At 33.8% G+C, this 23,821-nt stretch overlaps 1 protein-coding gene across 1 annotated transcript in view; it reads left to right on the forward strand.

The window, feature by feature from the left end:
• LOC140444605 (diacylglycerol kinase eta) overlaps nucleotides 1-21,088 on the forward strand; it is a gene marked incomplete at its 5' end in the record, with an annotated part of 276,793 nt that extends 255,705 nt beyond the window's left edge. Inside the window, 8 exons of the mRNA XM_072536367.1 lie at nucleotides 1,517-1,735; nucleotides 1,794-2,008; nucleotides 6,553-6,988; nucleotides 8,595-8,967; nucleotides 13,521-13,708; nucleotides 14,600-15,084; nucleotides 19,885-20,190; nucleotides 21,023-21,088. Of these exons, the coding sequence (XP_072392468.1) occupies nucleotides 1,517-1,735; nucleotides 1,794-2,008; nucleotides 6,553-6,988; nucleotides 8,595-8,967; nucleotides 13,521-13,708; nucleotides 14,600-15,084; nucleotides 19,885-20,190; nucleotides 21,023-21,088 (2,288 nt within the window). The remainder of the gene's footprint in view (nucleotides 1-1,516; nucleotides 1,736-1,793; nucleotides 2,009-6,552; nucleotides 6,989-8,594; nucleotides 8,968-13,520; nucleotides 13,709-14,599; nucleotides 15,085-19,884; nucleotides 20,191-21,022) is intronic.
• Nucleotides 21,089-23,821: the final 2,733 nt, after the last annotated feature.

Genomic DNA, 23,821 nt, shown 5'->3' on the forward strand with positions numbered 1-23,821 from the left:
ATGTCAAACTAAAAAACCAAATAATTTGTTACATTTCTATGGTTCTGTTGTATTTTTTTTAAAATATACAGAAGTTTTTATTGTTTTTTTATGTTTTTTACTGACACTAATAATATCTACCACAATACTCACTCAATTTGTTCATTAAACAATTAAGAATATTTTTAAGAGTCTGATGATGACCTAAGCCGAAATTTAATAAATAACTGTTGTGAGAAAAAGACATGTCTTTAATTTTTATTTTTCAAAAAAACAAAAAAAATTTAAAGTTACCTAAGTGAAAAAACGTCTAATGTGCAATATAACATGCAGTTCGGCCCTGCTTTTTCGCTGCAACTCCACTACTCTCGCCTATCTCAGTCTATCGGTAGTTCTGGCATCACCGCTTCCCATAAGGCTCCTTTATGAATTCTTAACTTGACACAGACAGTAGTTACTCTGACCTTACTCTGAAGATTTCTCATGAATTCTGAGTAGAAAATCGCCATATCCTGGACTAACACTGGAGGTCGAAAATCAGAGTCTGCAAAACTATTATCAGACCAATATTATGCTATGGATACGAGAAATGGCTAATTCCAGAAAACACAAAAAGAAAGCTGGAAGTCTTTGACAGAAAAAAAAAACCCTAGATAGTAAAGTGCAGGGCGTGAGACCAAAAGAAAGGCACGAAAAAGGTGGATTAAGTGGCAGCGGATGCGCAAAATTTGCTAGAGATAAGAAACTGGCAAGAATCGGCGCAGATCAGCTACGTTGGAGACATAGTTTGGAAGAGGCCAAGGCTTGAATTGGGCAGTAGTGCCATGGGGGAGGAAGATAGAGAGAAAGAGATACATTGGTGGACCCAATTGGAATATTTAATTACATAACTATGGCTGACGAGTAAACTGTTTTGAAGTATGAACTTACTAATTTAAAATTAAGTTATTATTGTATTGTATTATTGTTGCAAATTTCATTTTAATATAGTTTGTAACATGAAGTGAAAAATATGAAATTAACACCAGCAAAATATAGACGTTACGTTTGGTTTTTAAGAAATGTAACACTTTCAATAAACTGATCCTTTTTCGCAACAACAGTTGATATAAAAAATTATGTATTCCTAAATTATTCACCGAAATTGCTGTCTAATCATGTGCCAATCCAATATAATATATATTCCCTATTTAAAATTAAAGGTTTTCGGTACAGAAAGGGAGGGAGTTGACAAATAACAGATATCTATATTATCAAAACACTTTGGAATACCATTTGGAATAGAAATCGACATTTAGCATTTTGACAAAATCTAATAAATATTACCAAATATCAGGGTGGACTATGTTGAGTGGCCAACACTGTATAAACAAGTAAACAGATTCGATATGAGCTATTCGTTCTTGTTCGTCTATAATTAAAATTAAAATTAGATAAAAATATTATAATGAAATCTTAACTAATAATTTTTATTTAATCAAAAATAAAATCTAAAGATATTGCGTTATTAACTGGATAAAACTTCTTTACTTTCAAGAACGTAAAATGAGCTTAAAGAGGGATTCTCTAGAACGAAAGCAATCCATGGACAGGAAACGTCGTACTTCGAAATCTAAATTAGAAAGTGCTTTAAGCGTTGAAGAAGACACGCAGTTTGGATTTGAAAATAGAGCGTTCATGCCACAACATTCCTACATAGACAATAAATTGGAGCCTGATCAGCAACGGTATTGTAGCTTGGCACAGTTTGTAGAAGGTAAAGGTAAACATAAACTGTCCTTATTTATTCTATAATTATAACATTTAAATTTTAGGTAATGATATCGCCCGGAGGTCATTTAAACGACATCGATCTTCCACTAAAATATCTAAGACTGAAGCTAATGTTACCAGACAAACTACTTTATTAGAGGAGACTGAAGTTGTTTCACCCAGTTTAAGAGCTAGTCAAACTAGCCTCAATAAGCTCCAAAAAGAGTTATCCAATCAAAGTTTAACATTGCTAGACGATAAAGATAAGGACGAGACGGTAAGTTTCAAAATCGGGCATGAATTAAAATTTTAATAAGAATATAGATCTGTGATAAACTGTTTTTAGCCATCGAAATTATTTTTAAGTATTTTAAAACTAGCAATACGTTAGTGTAGAAGATTTTCTAAATCAAATTTTACTTTGCTTCTGCGTGTGCCCCATCCTTTAACACATTGCCTGCCACACGTATTTCTCATAAAGTTTCATGGGGCGCCACACCAAAAAAGTGGTTCAATTTTTGGAGGCCATGACAGACAGATATGACTGACGGAAATTTTTACGGTGAGGCCACATCAGTCATATATGACTGACACGATAGCTTTTGAATACCCTTCTATCACTCAAAATTACGTAAAGATATATGGACTTTTATATGCAATTTTGTTGCTGTGGTGTCCAGTGATCTTCATTAAAACATTGCTGGCACTCCAAGAAAAAATAATGAAAAATTGAAAGAAAAAAATAGTTTTTATTTTTGCCATACAAAAGTGAAACAAAAACAGTAGAATATAAATTTATTACGTATGAATATTTTTAAAGCAGTCCATGCACATGTAAGCTTGATCAGGACAATCACAGCAATAAGTCATTACTTTTTTCATTTTCTTTCTGGCTTCCGATCTTCCTAGAGAACCAATCAAATGTCTGTAACAAGGCTTGCCAATACGACGAATTTTTTTATCTTTGGTCAATGCACGTCCTGTTTTTTTTATAGGTTCTTCTCTTGGTTCTATGTCTAATATTTGCTGAACCAGCTGCTCTCTGAACCTTCGTATTTGCATCTTATTTTTCTTTGAAACCATTTTCATTACCAGGTAAGCATTGACAACATTAATGCCGAGGAGATATTTCATGGCCAGCTTCCTGAACCACTTTACCTCTTTTCGTAAAGTTGTCGCATAAGAAGACATTTAGTCAGATATGTCTATGCCAGATTTTCCTCGATTTTAAGCTACTACCATACTTGGTTTTATTTTAGTTTCCTTTTTCTTCTTTTTCTTAAATTGTTTACTGGTTGATGGTGTCGATGTGGTTGTGTTCTATTTATTTTGTGAGGTCTCGATCAAGTCAGGAGCATATTTGGTAGACAGTAATTTTACATCACAAGTGTCTCTCCACTTGAGAATTACTATTCCATTTTCGTCTTCTCTACTTACAGATTCACCTTTCTTCAGCTTTTTCATTAACTTCTTTTGGAAAATGTTTTCTTCAGGTCATAACAGTACCGATTAAATGCGTATTTTGATTTAAAAGCGATAAATCCAAGGGGTAACTAGTGTAGAAGTTATCAACAAATAACGTACGACCTTGATTTAGAAGGCCCTGCGACAATTTTAGACACACATGATGACCCAAACCTAAATTTGTGTCAAATGTTTCTGCTTTGCCTTCATAAATGCTTGTAGTTCTCGGGGTGTACACATTTTGATATTTTGTATTCAATACATCAACCAAAGATTTGATTTTATAAATACGACTTATAGTAGGTGTCTCTGGATCTGTAAAATGTATAAACTTCAGCAACAGATCACATCTGTTTCGAGACATTATTTTAGGTGCCAGGGGAATGCAATAATCTTTTGCTGAAAATATGATAATCTAGACATAAAAACCTTTCCCTATATCTTCTTTTTTTGCTATGGCCTCCCACGAACTTTATTAGAAAATGCCTGTGGCCCCCAGTGAAACAACGTTGTCACTAATATATGACCGACATGGCCTACAGCAAAAAATTTCTGTCAGTCAATTTTGGGTGACGTGGCAGGCAAGGTGTTAAGGACATTGGCGATCATTACGGTCCATTTTACTCTGTCTGCAGCAGTTCTGAAGAGTTCTGTTTTTTTTTTTTTCACTCTACTGCTTTAAATTTTTTAACCAGGACATGCATCGTCTCCTTGGTCCTTTTTATTCCTTCCACTTTTCCTTGTATAACCAATCGCATCAACTCATATTTTTCGTTTCTTAAAACGTGACCAAAGTAGCCCATTTTTCTTTTCTTTATAGTGTTTAGTATTTTTTTTCTTTTTTCATCTTTCTTAATGTTTTCGTATTTGTTACGTGTTGTGTCCATAATATTTTCCACCTTCTTCGATAACACTATATCTTAAAGCAGGCAAGTCTTTTTCAGTTGCGTCCGTAATTGTACAGGCTTCAACTCTATATAAATATGTAAGATCTCAATACTCTGGTTGTAATTTCTATTCCCAGTTTTTCATTGCATAATACTGCTTTCATCTTATTAAAAGCTCTTCTGGCTATCTCAATGCATCATTTTATTTCAAGGCTACGATATCAATGTTCATTTAGCGCATATCTCAAGTAATTATATTATATCATGCGTAACTTATTTTGGATGTTGGAAATGTTTGGAAATTAACTTATTGCAAGAATTAAGTGAAGATCACTTCGATCGTAGATTAGAGTTTACTGAGGTAATGATGGATAAAATTGAAAATGATGAAAATTTCGATAACAGAATATGTGGAAGTGTAAATCGACACAATTTAATGTACTGTAGTGACGTAAATCCACACTAGATGCGTGAAAACCATACTCAAAGACCACAAAAATTAAATTTATGGTCACGTATAGTAGGTACTCAGTTAAATGGGGTAATTTTTTATCGAAGGAAATTTAACGTCAGATAGTTACGAAATGTTACTTAGAAATGAAATTATATCTACACTGAGAAACTTGTTTGGGGCCAATTTTAATCAGATATGGTTTCAGCAAGATGGATCTCCAGTTCTTTTTTTGTAAATGTTCGGCGTTATTTAGATGAGTTATTTCTCGGGCGATGGATTTTTAGATGAGATAGAATTGAATGGCCTCCACGTTCACCTGATTTCAATCCTAAAGATTGCAGAGCTAAGGCAATGAATTATCTAACGAAAATATCTAAATTATGGAGAAATGTGGTAGACGCATTCTACCATCGATTAGGGTACTGTCAACTCACAAATGGAGCACATTTTTGAATACTTGATAAAGTAACCATTATGTTAAAAATGTTGTAATCTATCAATTGTTACGTTTTAATGTAGTTAAAAATAGTTAGTATTAAAAAATTTATTGAGACAATTAGGCGTTGCCAGACTTCTGTTTTTTGTATTTAAGACCTTCCAGACTACATAAAATCACAAGTGTTACATACATGGTTGAACTCGTATTGAATAGGAGATTCCAATAGTGACTGAATATACAGGGTGATGAATTTTAAAAATCAAAGTTACTAATAATATAAGACAAACGGCAAATCTCGCAACATTGCAAATATCAAATATGGAATCTTCATATCCCAAAATAGGTCTACCTTAAATTTTGTACAATTATGACTAGCAATTTACGAGATACTTGGCCGTTTCCAGACTTTTGGGCCACTCAGTATATAAAATTGAAGTAAAGTGAAATTGCATTAATTTTATTAATTTTAATTGAAAACCAGAATTATTGGTATTACAGAGTAATGGAAAAATAAATGGAGGAGATCCATGTTACAGACAAGGTCAATGGATGAAATGGAGTGATGTGAGTTGTGTGTTGTGTAACAAAAAAAATGCAATGGAACTATAAGCAACATCTGCCGTAAGTAAAGTTGTGATTTCTTCTTCTTCTCGTGCCACTCCTAGCGGAGATTGGAAATCATCATGGCCACTGCGACTTTGTTAGCAGCGCGCCTAAAAAGTTCAATCGAACTACACCCGAACCATTCACGTAGATTACGAAGCCACGATATTTTTCTTCTTCCCACACTTCTTTTGCCCTTAATTTTGCCCTGCATGATATTTCTTAAAAGTTCGTACTTTTCACCTCTCACAATATGCCCCAAGTATTCCATCTTTCTAGTTTTTATCTCATTTAGAATTTCGCATCTTTTGTCTAAAGTTTGGAGTACTTGCGTGTTAGTGATTGCTCTTGCAATCACTAACTTGTTGATTGTACTAACTAATTGATTGTACTTGCGAGTTGTGATTTAGATAACTGAATTTTGGGTAGTTAAAAATAAATAAGAACAAAGAACTTATGTTACAAAAATGAGAATGGTTAAATAGATGAGTGGAGTGACTAAAAGTATAAAATTAAGAATTAATGTATTAGGGGAACTGTAGAGGTGGCGCCAAGTGATTCCAAAATGAGGGAATCAAATGTAAGATGGTCGGAAGGCTTGGTGGAAGCCGCTTAGGTAAGACATGTCTGTAAAGGGAATTGATATTAGTATGACCCAAATTAAAGATTCATTAAAAATGCAGTTAATGAAAGCCAACACAAATAGGAATAAAAGCAAAGGGAATGATGATGCAAATCTTCCAACGTGTCCAAAAACAGTATCGTGAGTAGGCTGTTTATTTTTATTTATTTTAAGTTCAGGTTTCGTTTATAATTATACAGTAACTTTTCCATTACAGTGAATTTTCTGTGATAAATGAAATATTTAAAATAAATTCCATCACAGATCTATATTTTATATAAACCTAGAAATACCAAGCATGCTACTCCCCGCTATAATAGTGCAAATATTCTGAAAAAAGCATCCCTTTCAGTGTAAATTTCCCCAAGTAAGCGTAATAGTAGAACCCCCGTCTCCCGTCCTCACCGAACAAATACGCTCCGAACGCTTGGAGCATATTCGCGTAGAAATCGATGGCGAACTAGATCCCGACCTTGAGCTGCTCTGTTCTAAGGCTGACCGACTGAGCGACAAAATAAGCGACAAAAGTACCAGTAACAACAGTTCCAACTCCAACCTTTTGGGGATTAGTCCTGAGAATTTTCTTACGAGATCCCCAGCTGCAACGAGAAGGATTTCCTGCTGCAGTATGTTGAATCCTGCAGAAGCAGCTGCTTTGGCAGCGGCAGCCGCCACTAGTAAGTTCTACGAGGCGACTTCAGAAAAGAAGGATCCTGACAAAAGAGAAGAAAAGGAAAACAGAAAGTTGCCGATCATCAATCCGCTAGTACGGCTACCAACTTGGCCAAGTAAGTATATATAATTTTTTTTATTATTTTAAAAAATCAAACGGTGATATTGGATTACATACAATTTTCAGTGACAATAAAGCATATTTCTTCTTCTTCTTCTGAACTCTGGAAATTGCTTGACTGATGTTGATTTTACAAGTCTTATTCTTTATGGGGAATGTTTTTATTTATGACTTCATATAGTTTATCCCTTAGCACGTTATCACAAAGAGATAAAAAGCATCAAGTATTCATTGGTTTGTTCTAAGATTTTCCGTAGCATAAAAATATGGTCAATTACTGACATACCTGGCCTAAAATCACTTCGGTATTCACCAAGGAGTTCTTCCACGTACATACTTAAACGGTTGTATAGGGTATTGGAGAATATTTTGTATATTGTATTCAGAAGGGTTATAACCTTGTAATGTTTGCATTCCAACAAATTTTCCTTTTTGTGCAGTGGACAAATGATTCCATAAATTTAATTTATAACGGTGTGACCTTCATATTTAATGAGCTCTGCGGGGATGCAGTTGATATACCGTCATCCGTCATCAATGTGGCGCTGAATAAGCAGATACCTCAAATTCAGAAAAAAGTGATAGTTACTCTACGTTATCTTAGAAGTATGCAAAGGTTAAAGAACTTATTTTATCCAAATGATTCCATGATATCTTGAGTTCGGTTACACATGAGTTTAATCGTTCAACAAACAAACATGTTTTACAATATTTGAATAATGTATTGCGGTATCAAGAGCAAAAGACAAAATAAATTTTTATTGTAGAATGGACTTCCTGCTGCAATATTCTTGGTCCATCATTTATGTCCTCTTCTAGGTTAAAGGTGGTCTCTAGGTATCTCTTTGGTCTTCAAACAGTTTCTCTAAGTATTCTTTCTACGGTCTTATTTTACTCTTTTTGTCCAAGATGATGTTTCTATCAGAATTAGTTAGATTTCCCTTTGGTCTCCACAGTCCACTTGTGAGTTCTTATCTTTTCTATGTATATTGTAACTATCGTGTTTTAACTGTAGAGTCTCAATTTCTTCGCATCTTTCTTTGCCTCTATTTCTTTGTGTTTGATCATTTTTTCTTTGTCCATTTCACCCCGAATCGCAGTGACTTGCTCTTCTAACGTGGCTTGGACCTCTATTTTCGTAACAGGGTCTTTCAGCATACGAAAATCGTTTGGTTGTAATTTTCTTTTTTGTCTTTATTGAGTTTTACTCAGAGTATTCTAAATCTTCCATCAATTTGTTTCTCATTATGATCATTTTTACAGCGATTTTCGAAATCATAACCTTTTTTCCGCAAATTTAGCTGATTTAATGATGATGAAGCCTGCTTTATAAATTTAACAGAAAACAAATTATATTAAATTGCAATAATCTTTAAAATCTAAGGCAAAAGAAATTTTAACCTCTAACAATTAAACGTAAATGGTAGAATGTTTCCGAAATACGCCTTGCTTTAAAGCGTATAAAAAAAGCATATGCTGTCAATGCTAAATGCGTCGCTTTTTGCGGTTAAATTTTAAAAGATGTCTTCTTTAAAAACATGCTCGATATCTATATAGAGATCAAATTCTTACTTTTTTGTATTATTATATATCTGTTCTAGATGTTAACACTGGAGGCGGATTTATCAGCAAGTGCCTCCTAGCCAATGCGGATACATTATGTGCAGCTGTGAGTCCTCTAATCGATCCTGACGAGACACTTTCGGAAGGTTTCTACGAACGTTGCGTCATGAACAATTACTTTGGAATAGGTATCGATGCAAAAATTTCTTTAGATTTTCATCATAAACGGGAAGAACATCCCGAGAAATGTCGATCACGAGCTAAAAATTATATGTGGTATGGGGTGTTGGGTAGTAAACAGTGGTTGCAGAAAACTTACAAAAATTTGGAGCAAAGGGTTCAACTTGAATGCGATGGTCAAAGAATACCGTTACCAAGCCTTCAAGGAATTGTAATACTAAACATTCCAAGGTAAATTATTTTAATCCTTTTTCGTTAGCACTGTAAAACATTTTAATAAGATTTAATAAGATAATTTTTAATTGATAAGAGGAATAAATAAAAGATTAATAGTATATAGGGAATACAATATATTTGTATTAAGGGAATTTGCTGATATTGTTGACTGTATGAGAGTTGACACCCAGTGCTGGTTCACTTTATTTCACTTAACTCTTCAGCCAACTGTGTTCTGAGTCCTATGCATTGGTCGTTCAGAAAGTAAAGAATGTTTTGACATAAAATGTTAAAAACAAAAGATATTAACACAAAACTGTATTTACAAAGTAACAGTACTTTAGGCGCTTTTTTTAAAGTGGTTGCCTTGGTTGTCAAAGTATTTATTGTATCATAGCATCAGTTTTTTGATAACGGTAATGTAGTCTTCCAACGCCAAACATCTGAGCCAGGATACCACTTCATCCTTGAGCTCTTTATCGTTTAAAAACTTCTTTTCTCTCAAAAATTTCTTCAGATTCAAGAACAGATAATAAATCGAAAGGCACAAAGTCTGGGCTGTAGGAAGGGTGCTTAAAAATTTCCAATTGTAGACGTTGAAGACCTTGCTGATTTCTTACCGATTCTTGGGGTCGAGCATTGTCTTGAATCAAAAATACCTTCGTCAACAACATATCACGTCGTTTATTCGGTATTCTACGTTTTAGTTTTTGAAAGAATTCGCAATAGGCTTCTGAATTTATTGTTTCACTCCTAGTCATAAACTCTACCTGAGTTAAACTTGTACTGTCATAAAAAACAGTTGCCATCAGTTTTCTTGTGTCCAGATTCGATTTTTCTACTTTGACCACTCCGTTCTTCATTGCACACACTGGTTCTTCCTTGGTTGAACAAAATACACTATTTTCTTATTAAAGATTCACTCATTTCATTACATAAGCAGCCTTTATTTGCGTATATAGGATTATAAATTGATTATGCAGGGAAAGATCCAAGGAAAGAGAAGCATAGGGAGGCGTAGAATGTCATGGCTGCGCAACCTGAGAGAGTGGTACGGATGTACATCAAATGAACTTTTCAGAGCTGCCGTCTCAAAAGTCCGAATAGCTATGATGATTGCCGACCTCCGCCGCGGAGATGGCACTTGAAGAAGAAGATTTGCGTATAAATATCGATAGGGCGAACATTTTGCCCATTCAAAAACCGAATCACACTACTGACTTCACTGAGGGATTTTCAATGGGCGCCGTCATTTCAAAATGTTATATAACAAAGACGCATGACCACACAGTAATAATAAATTGGCTCACACTGATACGATAGACAATGGTAAATGGCGCGCACCAAGTCGAGGCGGTGGAGGATCGTTGCAGCACGTGATGCGCTATCGGTCTTTCCTTTCTGGACGACCATGGTACTATTAGTGGTGCGTTGGTATTCCATTATCTTGGTATTTAATTGCGTAAGTGTGTTGTTTATAACTGGTATTCTCATATGCTCATGGATATGTTCCATCATCTGCAGAGCATCTGCCATCATTCTCAGTGTTTTGTACTTAAATGTTTGTACAGTTTTTTTTATCAAATGCTTTTTCAAATGCCCACAATTATGTCACAATTGGCTTATATTTGCTTAATGGCCTTTAGACAATTGGCAAGGCGCATCGTTGTAATTATGTTTTCATCATCCTGGTTGTCTACTGGAGTGAAAACGTTTTGCGAGGTGCTCTGCATAATCTTTCTCCTTTTTTTGTTTGGACCTGGCCCAGTTCCATAAATTTGTATAATTAGATGTATTGTAACAATGTGATGTTTGACTATTTTGGTTGGTCTTAGCGAATGGTCATTAGGCGCAAGATTTTTGATGTAATAGTTCTAGGTGACGTTTTAAGTCCTTAATAGTGTGAATAGATGTGTAACCTGAAATTAAAGGATTCTCTTATGAATATAAGTTGTCAGCATTGTATTTATTTGAAAGTTTATTACCATAGTTTATTCTATTACGGAAAGGGTAGATATCATTTCGTTGTATTTTATGTCAATATGACAGCTAAGTAATTTAATGAACAACATCAAGATAAACATGTCAGTAGGAAGTATGTTTTGGAGTTTCAAATAACTGAGAATGTAATACTAAATTGCAACTAGATTTAATTAGAGCTGACACTAAAACAATTTGCAGTATGGCTGTCAGACACAGCTCCGTTTTTAACATACCTTTTTGAAATTCTCTTGTCTGGAATGTTGCAGTAATTTGAATAGGTAAACCAATAATTTCGTTACTTATATAATCTTTTTACATATAAAAGATTATCATTAGGAGAGGTAATTAAATGTTATACAGACAATAGCTGAATCAAGTTTATAAAAAAGCTAAACAATATTACAGTTATATGCACTAGGCTGATAGTCATCATAGGCGTGGATTATCGTACCACTTTTAATTGTCTTATAATAGCAGATTAGCGGTGTTTGTCTATAATGCATTCACGGTATTTTTTCACTGTATACACGGTATTGTTTCTTTGTGAGTAGTCGTGCACTAAGAGGGCGGAAAAAGCGTCTATTGGTTATGGCAATCAAACTTACAGAGCGAGAAAAAGACGTCTGTTATCTGTGGAAACCAATATCAGAGAGAGACGAAAAAGTTGTCTATTCGTTATGGGCGACAAAAGCAGAAAGAGATGCAAAAAAATCGTCTGTTGTCTACGGGAGCCAATAGTCAAGAGGGCGAGATAGATTTTTCGTTTGCATTGTCCAAGAATGTCTGTACTTGGGTAGGGGTACAAATAGGTATTAGAAAGTAATACTAAGGGTTGGCTTAAGTATTGATTTGAAATTGAGGGTGGTAATGTGGGATTTGATACAGAAAAATATAATATTGTTTTTGCGCTTAACATCCTATTACAAAAATGCCGTGACCAAACAAAAAATGTATTTGCATGTTTCGTGAACTTCAAAAAGGCATTCGATAAAGTACAGCATGTAAAATTAATGCAAATACTGAAAAATATTGAAATAGATGACAAGGATATTCGTGTCATTAAAAATTTGTACTGGAATCAAACTGCTATCGTAAAAATTGGAGATAACTACACCGATGAAATCTCCATACAACGAGGAGTCAGACAAGGTTGCATTTTGTAGCCAACATTGTTCAAAGGTTCCCCGGACCAGTTATTTAAAAAGGCACTTGAGAGACAACCATATGGAATAAAAATCAACGGGAAACTACTTAATGAGATTAGATATGCAGACGATACAGTAATTCTGTCAGATAATATTGAAGGTCTCCAAATTCTGCTTGATCGTATTCACGAAGTAGGAGAGGACATGGGCATTAAAATAAACTCAAACAAAACCAAATTTTTAGTGTTTAGTCGTGACCTACATCCAGATGCAAAGCTTCAATTAAACGGAGTCCAGGTTGAGAAAGTTCACAAAATGACATATTTGGGAACTGTGATAACGAACCAACTAGATCCAGACATAAAAATGAAACGTAGAATAGCAATGACTAAAACTACTTTTATAAAAATGAAGTCATTTCTTTGCAATATTCATCACAGTTTAGAACTAAAACAAAGAATGGTTAAGTGCTATGTTTGGTCCGTACTTTTGTATAGTGCAGAAGTGTGGACGCTAAATGTATTGATCATGAAAAAAATTGAAGCATTGGAAATGTGAGTTGATAGACGAATGCTGAAGATATCTTGGACAGCAAGGAAAACTAATGAAGAAAAACTAAGGAGCGTCAACAAAGATAGAGAACTGCTAAATACTGTTAAACATCGAAAAATGTCTTATCTGGGACATATAGTAAATGGAAGTCGATATAAAATATTACAACTGATCCTTAAAGACAAAATAGAGGGCCGTAGAGGTGTAGGAAGAAAACAAGTGTCTTGGTTAAAAAACATTCGTGAATAGAAAAGATATCAAATGCAGGACAATTATTCCATATTGCAGAAGATCGAGAAGCCTTCGCAATGGTGATCGCCAACGTCGAATAATTCGGATAATGGCACGCAAAGAAGAAGAATTTGGGATTTGATACAGAAAAATATAATGTTTTTCGCATGTGAAAAATTGTACAGAAATATTTCTGCTTTTAGTAGTCCCGATTAAAACCTTTCTAATCTTCTATCATAAAATCTGTGCTAAAATCATGCATTTGCATATCGAGAATAAATTTATATTCGTATATAATATATAAATATTGTTTGAAAGCTATTTTTGTGGCATTTAATATTATTTACTATCTTTAATGAGAATTAACCTCAATTTTGGTTGAAAATACGTTTATTTTGACGTTTCGATTTCCACTTTGGATTATAATTATTATTTCGAGAATGATTTTTAAAGTAGAAACCGAGACATCATGAAATTCTGGTTATTAAATATAGCAAATAATAATATATCAACCTAAACTATTGATAAATAGATCATTTTTAAAAATTTAAAATTTTTACGTTTAATGAAAAACAAAAGATCAATTTTAATGCATTTATGTGAGTAAAGTGATTAATTAGTTAATGATTAATTAACGAGTGATTTATTTTGTTCTAGTTTTATGGGTGGAATAAATTTTTGGGGAGGTACAAAAGAGGGTGATATATTTTTGGCGCCTTCTTTCGATGACAAAATACTAGAGGTTGTTGCCGTATTTGGATCCGTACAAATGGCAGCTTCTCGGCTAATAAATCTCCAGCATCACCGAATAGCTCAGTGTCAAAGCATTCAAATTAACATTTTAGGTATGTATATAAACATTTTATCATACCTTAATTAAAGCTGTAGATTATTGCTGACGTTTATAGGCCATGATGTGAAATTGGTTGTTGCTGATGTTTGTGTGCAGACATAGATATGAACTTCTATCGTTTCCGTCACTCCCTGAACAAACAATTACAGACCAGTGTCTATAATAGACCCCATAGACATATAATACCTCAACTGAGCGTTGCAATATAGACCCGGTCCCCCAGTGAAACAGAGAAAAATTAAGCAAAGCAATCCCTGCATCTATTTCTAATGGGCGGAGTTTATTGCCCACATAATCTTCCCACTACTGTAAACATATTCATTCTCACATAAAAAGTTTTTAATTATTAATGTCTAATTATAATAAACTATTTTTAAAGATATATACACACATTTATTATTTGAAAGATTTACGTGGAAGATTCGAAGCCCGATTATTCAGGTCCAAAAGCAGAAGCAATACCGCGTAGCTACTACTCGACTTGTTACTCAAATATGTAAGTTCTATTTAAGTTGTTACCTCGCTTGTGTTTGATAGTGGAAAGGTCACTTTGGCAATAAACCCCACCCATTGGAAAGAGTTGAAGGGACTGCTTTGCATTATTTTTCTCTGTCATACTGGGGGAACGGGTCTATGTTGCAGCTCTCAGTCTGTTTATTATATGTCTATAATAGACCCTTGTATCAACCTTACCTTACCTAACCTTTCCAAACATATAGCATTATTTTATCTTTTGTGGAAACTTCAAAATGTCTGAAAATAAAAACGCTGTATAAATAACAATTTACTTTATAAGAAAACTTTATAAATTATATAAATAAAACATTAAGTTTAAAATAATTTGTTGTTGACAAAGATTTACATTGTCCTTTTAAATTTACAGGAGACGAAGGTGTTCCCATTCAAGTGGACGGTGAGGCTTGGATCCAACCTCCAGGCATCATTCGCATTCTGCACAAAAACCGAATGCAAATGTTATGTAGAAATCGTTCCCTTGAAAACTCACTAAAAAGCTGGGAAGAGAAACGTCGACAAAGTTTATCAGCTCAAGGGGCTAAACCTCGCCCATCAATATCACACGACAAAGGGCGTTCAAGTCTTACTAGGCAATCTATGCCCGCTCACGAGAAATCTTTCTTGGGTGTCAATATCGAAAAAATTCGGCAACACTCATTTAGTGGAGCTGTACCTACTCAACATATCGAAAAGGAAAAATTAACAGTTACATTTGTCGACAAGCCGATAGATTCAGCTGAGCCCGATTTACTATTTAGTGAGGAAGAACATTATTTACTAATCAATTTTATTGAATGCGTAACGACACTTACGAAATGGATAAAAATACTAGCTATAAGATATCAATTAGAAGTAAGTATAATATTATTATATACTAATTTGTTTACGTTTATTTTATAGTTAAATTTAATTTTGAGAGTAAGTTATTTTAAGTGCAGACCATATACTGTGGAACTTGGATATTACGGCCTCGGTAGTTACGTCATCTCGGTTGTAAAGTCAATTTTTAATAGGTCCGGCCAAAAACAATTCGATAACATTATTAAAAACCCAGTTTGATCGGCTAAAAATAAAGTAAGCCTCCTCTATAGCGTCATAAAATTTTACAGTAGGTTATCGTTTTTTATTATGTTAAATTTATTTTATGTTTATTTTATTTTATAAAGTGCAATGCGTTTCCGGCTTTGCAACATTGTTCCGTCCAAGAATGTGAGAAAGTCCGATTATTCCTTCTGTGTACAGTTATGTGACCTTGACAGTTCTATGATTTCTCATTTATCAGTGCCATCCTAACAATCAAATTTTCTGTTTGAGAACAGTCAGTTTAAGAAATTTTCGCCACAGTGAAATTGTATTTAGTTCGTTTTGTTTTTAGATTTTAATTTAGTAATTAACTTTTTATTTTTTAATATTGCAAGTTGTAGTACTAAAAGGAAGGCTTTGCCTATTAAAGATAAAGTGCGTCTTATAAGAGCATTTGAAAGTGGTCGAAAAATTTCTGATGTATGTCGGCAATTTGAACTTGTTAATTCGACTGCCGGCTCAATCTTAAAAAACAAGGACAAAATTTTAAAAGCCTTTATTTAATGAGGAGGGATAACATGTTAAAAATATTAGCCAGTGCATTCGTGGTGATGTAGATTCAGCTCTACTCAAATGGTTCCATCAGTGTCGCAGTTCTGATATTCCTGTGTCCGGGTAACTTTTAAAAGAGAAAGCTGCAGAGTTCGGAAAACTGTTTGGTGAAGATTTCACATGCTCTAACGGCTGGCTAGATCGGTTTAAAGCACGACACTCAATCTCCTTCGCGAAAATTGTTGGAGAGGCCAAATGTGTGGACGAGAACGTGACAGGTAATTGGTTACAAAACACATGGTCACAATTAAGGCAACCGTACAAGGATGAAGATATCTTCAATGGCGAAGAAACTGGTGTCTTTTACAAATTAACGTCAGACAAAACTAAATGTGTCAACTAAATTTCAAAAATCAAAAATGTGTCAGTGGAAAGCTTTCAAAACAAAGAGTCACTGCTTTTGTTTGTGCGAAAATGACAGGTAAAGAGAAAAGAAAGCTTTCGGTTATTGGGAAAAGCTTACATCCTAGATGTTTGAAAAACATAAAAATACTGCCTGCAAACTACATAGCTAACAAAAAAGCGTGGACGACTTCTGCTATTATTTTTGAAGAAGAATTGAGAAAGTGGGACAAGGAACTCTCTTCAAAAAAATAAAATTCTTCTCTTAGTTGACAATTGTGCAGTCCATCCTAAGCTTAATTTAACCAGTATCAACCTAGTTTTCTTACCCGCCAACTGCACTAGTGTCTTGCAGCCTATGGACCAAGGAGTCGAAAAAATTTTAAAATGCCATTATCGGAAACAGCTTTTGAAAAGGATGATTTTTTGTATGGGCCATGGAGAACCCGTGAACATTACCATCCTTGATGCAGTTTAGTTTTTAGACAATGCGTGGATTGCGGTTACGTCAGTGACAATTTGTAAGTGCTTTCGTCAAGCTAAACTGATTGTAGTTTCTCACAATGTTCAGGATGTTGTCGAGGATGACGAAATGCCTTTGTCAGAGTGGGTACAAAAATTTAATGTAAACCAAAGAGAGTTTGGAACTGATCTTGACTTCTACATTTCGGTAGACCAATCAGGTAAAAACATTTCAAGCTTTAAGTAATAAAAAAATTGTGGAACAAGTGCAAAATGTGGAAATGGATGTTGATGAAGATAATGAAGAAGAAGAAGAAGACGGCGTTGATTGTCCTACAATCCAAGAAGCAATGGGAGCTGGTGAGACCATATCCAGGTTTTATTAGTTCAGGTTTTATTAGTTTTATTAGTTCAGTCCACAACTACCAAAGAAGCAGCTCAGATTATTAAAGACACTACAGAAAAACTTTATTTTTCGGAAAGGGTTATACAAAAGAAAATGTAAGTTTCATATGCATGATATGTTTTATTTCTTTTTTTTTATTATTGTAAACAATAAAATAAATAATGCTGTAATAAAATTTTGCCTCGTTAAAATTTCATTTTTTTTTACTTCTTTTATAACGTTACTCTGATATAGCCTCATTTTTTTACTGGACCCTTCAATAATGCTATAACCAAGTTCCACTATATTAAAGAATTCAGTTACCCTATATTCTGACAAGAAATTAAGGAGCGTGACTAATAAATCACTCAACTCATAACAGACTCTTGCTATGAGTTCACTCTTTTACATAACTATCGACCTAAAATAAAGGTGTTAATAATTTTAAATATATTAACATTAATATGTTAAAATGGATAAGAGATTCGTACAAATTTTAATAAATAAACAAAAATTGTAAAGTAGAAATGATTTCTTACCTCACCAACGTCATTTCTAAACTATTTTACTGTTTATTTGAATATCACGTAAGAAATATTACATGAAACTATGAAAGTTTCTTCTTCCTTCTTGTATGTAGGCTTTAAAGTCTGTTTCTTCTTCAATATTAGCCTCCTAAATTTTTTAAATTATCGCACCATCTTTTTCTTGGTCTGCCAATACTTCTTCGTCCATTTGGTGACTTATCTCGTGCTATTCGTACTATCCTATCCTCTGCCATTCTACTAATGTGATCGTTCCACTCCTGTTTCCGTTTTGTTTTTGTCCAACCATTTATGTCTTCTATATTGCATGCTCTTCTTATGTTTTCGGTTCTCTCCCTATCCAACAGACTTTTCCCTGATAGACGTCGAAGTATTTTCATCTCTGTTATTTCTAGTAGTCGTCTCGTTTTAGATGTGTCAGGTCTTGTCTCCGCCGTGTATGTTAATATAGGTCTAATTGCTGCTTTATAGATTCTTGTTTTTGTATCTTGTTTTAGGTGTTTGTTCTTCCAGATTGTATCATTAAGAGATCTCACGACTTCACTTGTTTTTAAGCTTTATTGTCATACTTCTTCTTCAACATCTCGGTAACTAGTTATGGCTATTCCCAGATATCTAAACCTTGCTTCCTGCTTTATGTTTCCATCAATTTCGATTTTACATTATAGTGGTTATTTAGATGTTGTCATACATTTGATTTTTTCTGCTGATATTATCATATTGTATTTCTTGGCTGTTGTATTGAAGATATGTGTTAATATTTGGAGCTCGTCTTCTGTCTCGGCGATTAATGCGGCGTCATCTGCATAACATAATATTTGGATTTCTTTGTTCCGCATTCTGTAACCATGACCTTTACGTACTGCTTGTATTATTTCGTCCATTATTATATTAAAGAGAAGTGGGCTCAACGAGTCACCCTGTCTGACTCCGCTGTGTAATGGTATACACTGTGTTAGTTTTCCATTTATCTTTGCCTGTATTCGATTATGGAAATAGATGTTTTCGATGGTTTGTATGATATTAATTGGTATGTTTCTTTTATACAGTAGGTGTAAGACGTCTTCGACTTGGATGCGATCGAAAGCCTTTGTCAGGTCTATAAAACAATATGCTGGTTTATTGTACTCGATGGCCTTTTCTGTGATTTGTCTTAGTACAAATACGGCGTCTACTCAGGATCTTTCGGATCTGAATCCTTGTTGTTCATCTGATAAAGTTGTTATTTTATTGATTTTGTTGGTTAGGACTTTTGTGGTAAGCTTAAGTGCGATGTTCAGTAGATTTATACCTCTATAATTATTGGGGTCTTCTTTATCTCCTTTCTTAAATATTGGTATTATTATGCTGTTTCTCCATGCGTCTGGTATCTTGCAGTGCAATATTAGTTTTTGTATAAGTTTTGTCATCCCTATGGTTATATTTTTTCCTCCGTGTTTTAGAAGCTCGTTGATTATTCCGTCTGGTCCTGGTGACTTTCTATTTTTGAGTGTAGCAATTATTAGCAATTTATCTCTACTTCCTGAAAACTGATTTCTCTTTCATGTCTTAATTCAGGTATGTTATTGTGATGATTATTATTTTCCTTTCCTTTAAACAGTTCCGTCGGGTATCTTTCCCATTCGTTTTCTGTTATGTTCTTCTATAGGTGTCTCAGGATTCCGAAATATTTGATGTTTTGTACTTCGTGTAGGCCTCTAGTTTCTCTTTACATTTCTCTTTTATTTCTTTTCTGAACCATGGTGTATTGTTGTTGTTTCTTTCTGTTGCTGCTTCTTCAATGTTGTTTTTAATTTTCTCCCAGTTCGCGTTTATATCTTCGATGTCGTCTATTTGTTTTAGCTGTATATTCTGTGCTAGCCTCCTTTGGTACATTTCTCTTGTAAAGTCGTTCCACAGTGATTCTACATTGAATTTTTCCTAGGTGATTTCCTGTAGAAAATGTTTTGGTAATTTTTTTATTCTTATTTTTGCTAGTATTATTTCTTGTTCACTGTAGCTGAGTTTAAGGTTCGGATATCTAGAATCTGCTTTGGGTGGATTTGTGTATTAGTGACTATAAAGTCAATAATAGATTTGTGCCCCCTGGAGTTTTCAAATCTATATTTATACTGGAGCTTATGGTCGAAAAATGTATTATAGATTCTTAGTTCTTTAAAAATACAGAGATTCGCCATGAGTTCTCCATTTGAGTTGAAAAGCTATGTACTATGAAAGCTAAAAATATATATTTACTGATTTTATAAGCTTATAGTATTTATAATTAATATAATTTTTTTTTAGATCGACCTTTATTCTTTTGCTAACAACGTCGATTCCTGCCTGGAGAAAATCCACCCCAACGGTAAGATACTTGAAGGGCCGCAGCTGCGAGAAGAATTCACCAAATTAGTAGCAGCTGTCAAACATCTCTATGAAGAAAGTTGTTGCTTACTACACGATAGAGGAGATAAGCTTAAATTAAGGGACGATCTCGAAAACAAACTGAGCGCTAGTTTAGCGAATACGGAACTGGAAATGAGAAAATGTGTAATGTACGATACTTCTTCGGGCAGTTTGGTATTCTTACAGCCTCTTCAAGGAGATCAAGTAATTTTTTCATTTGTAATAAATTTTATTTAGCTCAGGTGTACCCAAAGATATTCTAGAGTATTTAGTGGTAATTTTGTTGATATTTAGGTAAAAACAACAATGTATTTCTTAATATTTTGGACAAGTAATACATTAGCAATATTACGTCTAAACTAAAGCTGGTCCATTGTTACACCGGTGTCTTTATATAATTGCCGAGCATTATGGAATTGCCAGATCAACACTGTGGGCTATTAGAGGAAAATACCATATTTTACCTTTTGTGTCTGTACCATAAAGACTAATGTTCTAATCAGATCGGTGGACCCCTTCCATGCTTTTATTATACAATTTTACGATAAGGGAGTGGTCTACTTGAATAATTTTCTTTTCTTTTTGAAAGTACATTTTAATTGAACATAAATTGTTTACTCCACGAGCATTCGAACCAAAAGTTACTATATTATTATCTTGTCATTTTGTGAATATGATGTTCCTGTCGGCTACTTTCCTATAATCACCGTCTTCCATTATATTACCACTCTCAAAAATAATTTAATCGGTTAAATGTTCAAGCAGAGGCACGGAAGAATCTATATATTTCTTGCTAATATTTATGGAAGCTTCCTGGTAGGGTTCGTACCAATTTATGTAGCCTTGTCGCGTGGTACCAACCCACTGTTTATATCCATAACTCATCAGTTTACTATGGAGGTACTGCTTATATCCGTGTCTTCCCTTTTATTTAGTTATGTAAAAATTGGTCTAACTTTAGCTATGTCTGATTTGTCCAATGTGTTTTTGTCTTGGCAATAAATGTGAAATTGTATAAATTCAAATTTATTTCTAGAAACGGTTTCAGCAACAATTTCATTGTAGACGTCTTTTGACCGCTGCCAGTACTTTCTCCTTCTAGGAAGTTGAATTATACCACTGAGAAAAAAACACTCCTATAAAACATCTCATGTTAGTCAGTCGATGCGCATTTTTTGGTTCTTCTGTGATGCGTTTCGATTCGTTTCTTCTGTAAGCATTTCTATAAATTCGTCATCAAAAAATAAGGAAAAAATATTAGCATTAGGCATTAGAGCATTTTTAGACGAAGTAACGGATTTTTAAAAATGGTTTTAAATAAATAATAATATATCTCCTTTTACATAATTATACTATTCTTCTTTTTCTTTCTTTTTATTTATTTTTTTTTTTGTTGTTATCTTTACGCTGGGATAAAGGCAAATCATCTTGTGTATCTATATCATAATCATTTTGATTACGTTTTGAGAATATTTCGACGTGGCTTTGCATTTGGGCAGCAGGTATATTATTTATATCCACTTTATTATCTTCGCCCGAATCTTCATCAGTTACGTAATCAGCTCCATTGTTAGGTAGTAATAAGGTAATTGTCTCACCACTTATTTAATCGTCTTCAATCATCGCCAAAGCTTCATGAAATAAGTATTGTAAATGGAAAAATGTATTATTACTGTATAAATGTATACATGTATAGGTACATTTGCTATATTTTTCTACTAGCTTCCTTGTCATGTATTACAGATCGTCGTGGTGGTACTGTGCCATTACCATCTGATGATCTGCGAAGCACATTGTATATAGAGTTTTATTGTCGTTTAGTAGAATGCCCTTGCCTTCACAGTTATATATAATAATGTATAATTTAATTTATTTTAATTTAGTTAGAAGATTAGAGAATGTTTCAAATACCGACTTGGTTTGTAAAATTTACTTGAGACCTAACTCTAAATTTATTTATAGGAACATAAAAGAAAGGGATTATTTTGGCTCAAATTCCGAGCTAAAGGTTCCGGGTCTTCCCAACAACAATCCTCCCAAAAGCGGGAGGTCGCCTCCTGGAGCACTCAGGAAGTGGCTACGTGGTTGGAAACGTTACAACTTTCCGAATACGTGGAGAGTTTCGAGAAAAATGACATTCGCGGTCGTGAGCTGCTCACCCTCGCCAGACGAGATCTCAAGGACTTGGGAGTCACAAAGGTGGGTCACGTCAAAAGAATACTGCAAGCCATTAAGGATTTGACACAAGGTTTATAAATACCTACTTAGCACGTAAGTTTCTGATAAATGTTTTACCCTGATCTCGACGTTGTCGGACAATATGTTGCAACTTAGAACAATGCGAAGATATTAATTTAAATATAAGAAAATACAATAATTGATATTATACAAGCAATTAATTAGCTACATGAACATTAGATAGGTAAATAATTCTTTTTCTTTTTGTTACTTTTACTCCCAAACGATTTGAACTTTTTGGAAAAGTAATTAGGCTTATGAATATTTAAAATGAGTTTATTTAATTAAAATTATAACCAAAGAATAAGAGACAAAATGATAAAAATAAAAGTTATCCTACAAAAATTAAAACATGCATGGTAATCAATACAAAATACAACACTCCGAAGATAATTTTAAAACTTTTCGAATGCGATGCATTGTGTATGTCTTTCAGAAACCTTCACGTCATATTTACGGTTGCGTCCATTGAATAGTTTACACCCTTAAGCTGCATTTACACTTGGCAAGTTTACTGGTTAAAAGTTCTTGAGGCCACTAAACTTGCTTGTGAGTATCCGTCTACATATTTTCAAGTTTATTTGCTAGTAATTAAAAAAGAAAATGTCTCCAAATGCCGTAGTGCGTGCTGCTGTCAATGTTTTGGCAAGGGAAATTGCCAATAATTTAATAGTTATGTTACAACGCAAGAAAAACAGGAAAAACAAGTTTGTATTGGAGATTCAATAAGGCGAACAACTACTCTGGGTGGATCAGAATGACTGTTAAAGGATATAGATATATAGCATGAAGATTTCCATTCTTATAGGAATTCTATGAGGTTATCTTACCTATAGTTTTAAGAACTTTTAAAACTAGTTGAACCTTAACTTACAAAGTCTGAAAAATGGATGAGAAGTATTATTTCTCATCAAATAAAAGTAGAAGTAACATTACGATATCTTGCTACTGGTGATAGTTTAGCTTCCTTGCAGTATTTCTACAGACTGCCGAAAAGTACTATTTTAGTTTTTTTAACAAAGGTTTTACATATCTGGTAGCTACGCAAATTTTAGGTCAAAGTGACCTTAATTACTAGTGGCAGACCCAGAATAGATTGATTAAAATTAAAAAATCAAAATAAAAAAAATCGATTTTACAAAATGTAACAAAATGGAAGCTGGAAAAGTTTTTTTTGAATAAAATTGATTATGTTCTTAATGTCGAAAATAAGGAAGTCTGGTTTAAAAATATCCATTTTAGTTTAAATCTATTTTATATTAAATAATGATAAACAGTAACATAATTAATATTTGGTGAAAGTTATTGTCAATGCAACTTTGCAATTTTCTGTTCATAGATAGTACCAATCTCCTCATGTTATGGTTAATATATGCTCCTCCTTCTCCTCCTCCCATTTCTGCTTAATTGCTTTCCATAGTTTAATTCTATTCTGTGGCCTAAGGTTTCTTTTTCATTAAATTTCTTTGTCAACTCTGCTTGCTCATTGTCGATGGGGTTAAGGTCTGGACTCAGGGAAGGCCACTGGAACATTGATAACATGAATTTCTTCTAACCATTCTCGAACATTTCTACTCGTATGCACCGATACATCGAA

This window comes from Diabrotica undecimpunctata, chromosome 6 (assembly GCF_040954645.1).
Source record: "Diabrotica undecimpunctata isolate CICGRU chromosome 6, icDiaUnde3, whole genome shotgun sequence".
NCBI classification, from domain to species: Eukaryota; Metazoa; Arthropoda; class Insecta; order Coleoptera; family Chrysomelidae; genus Diabrotica; species Diabrotica undecimpunctata.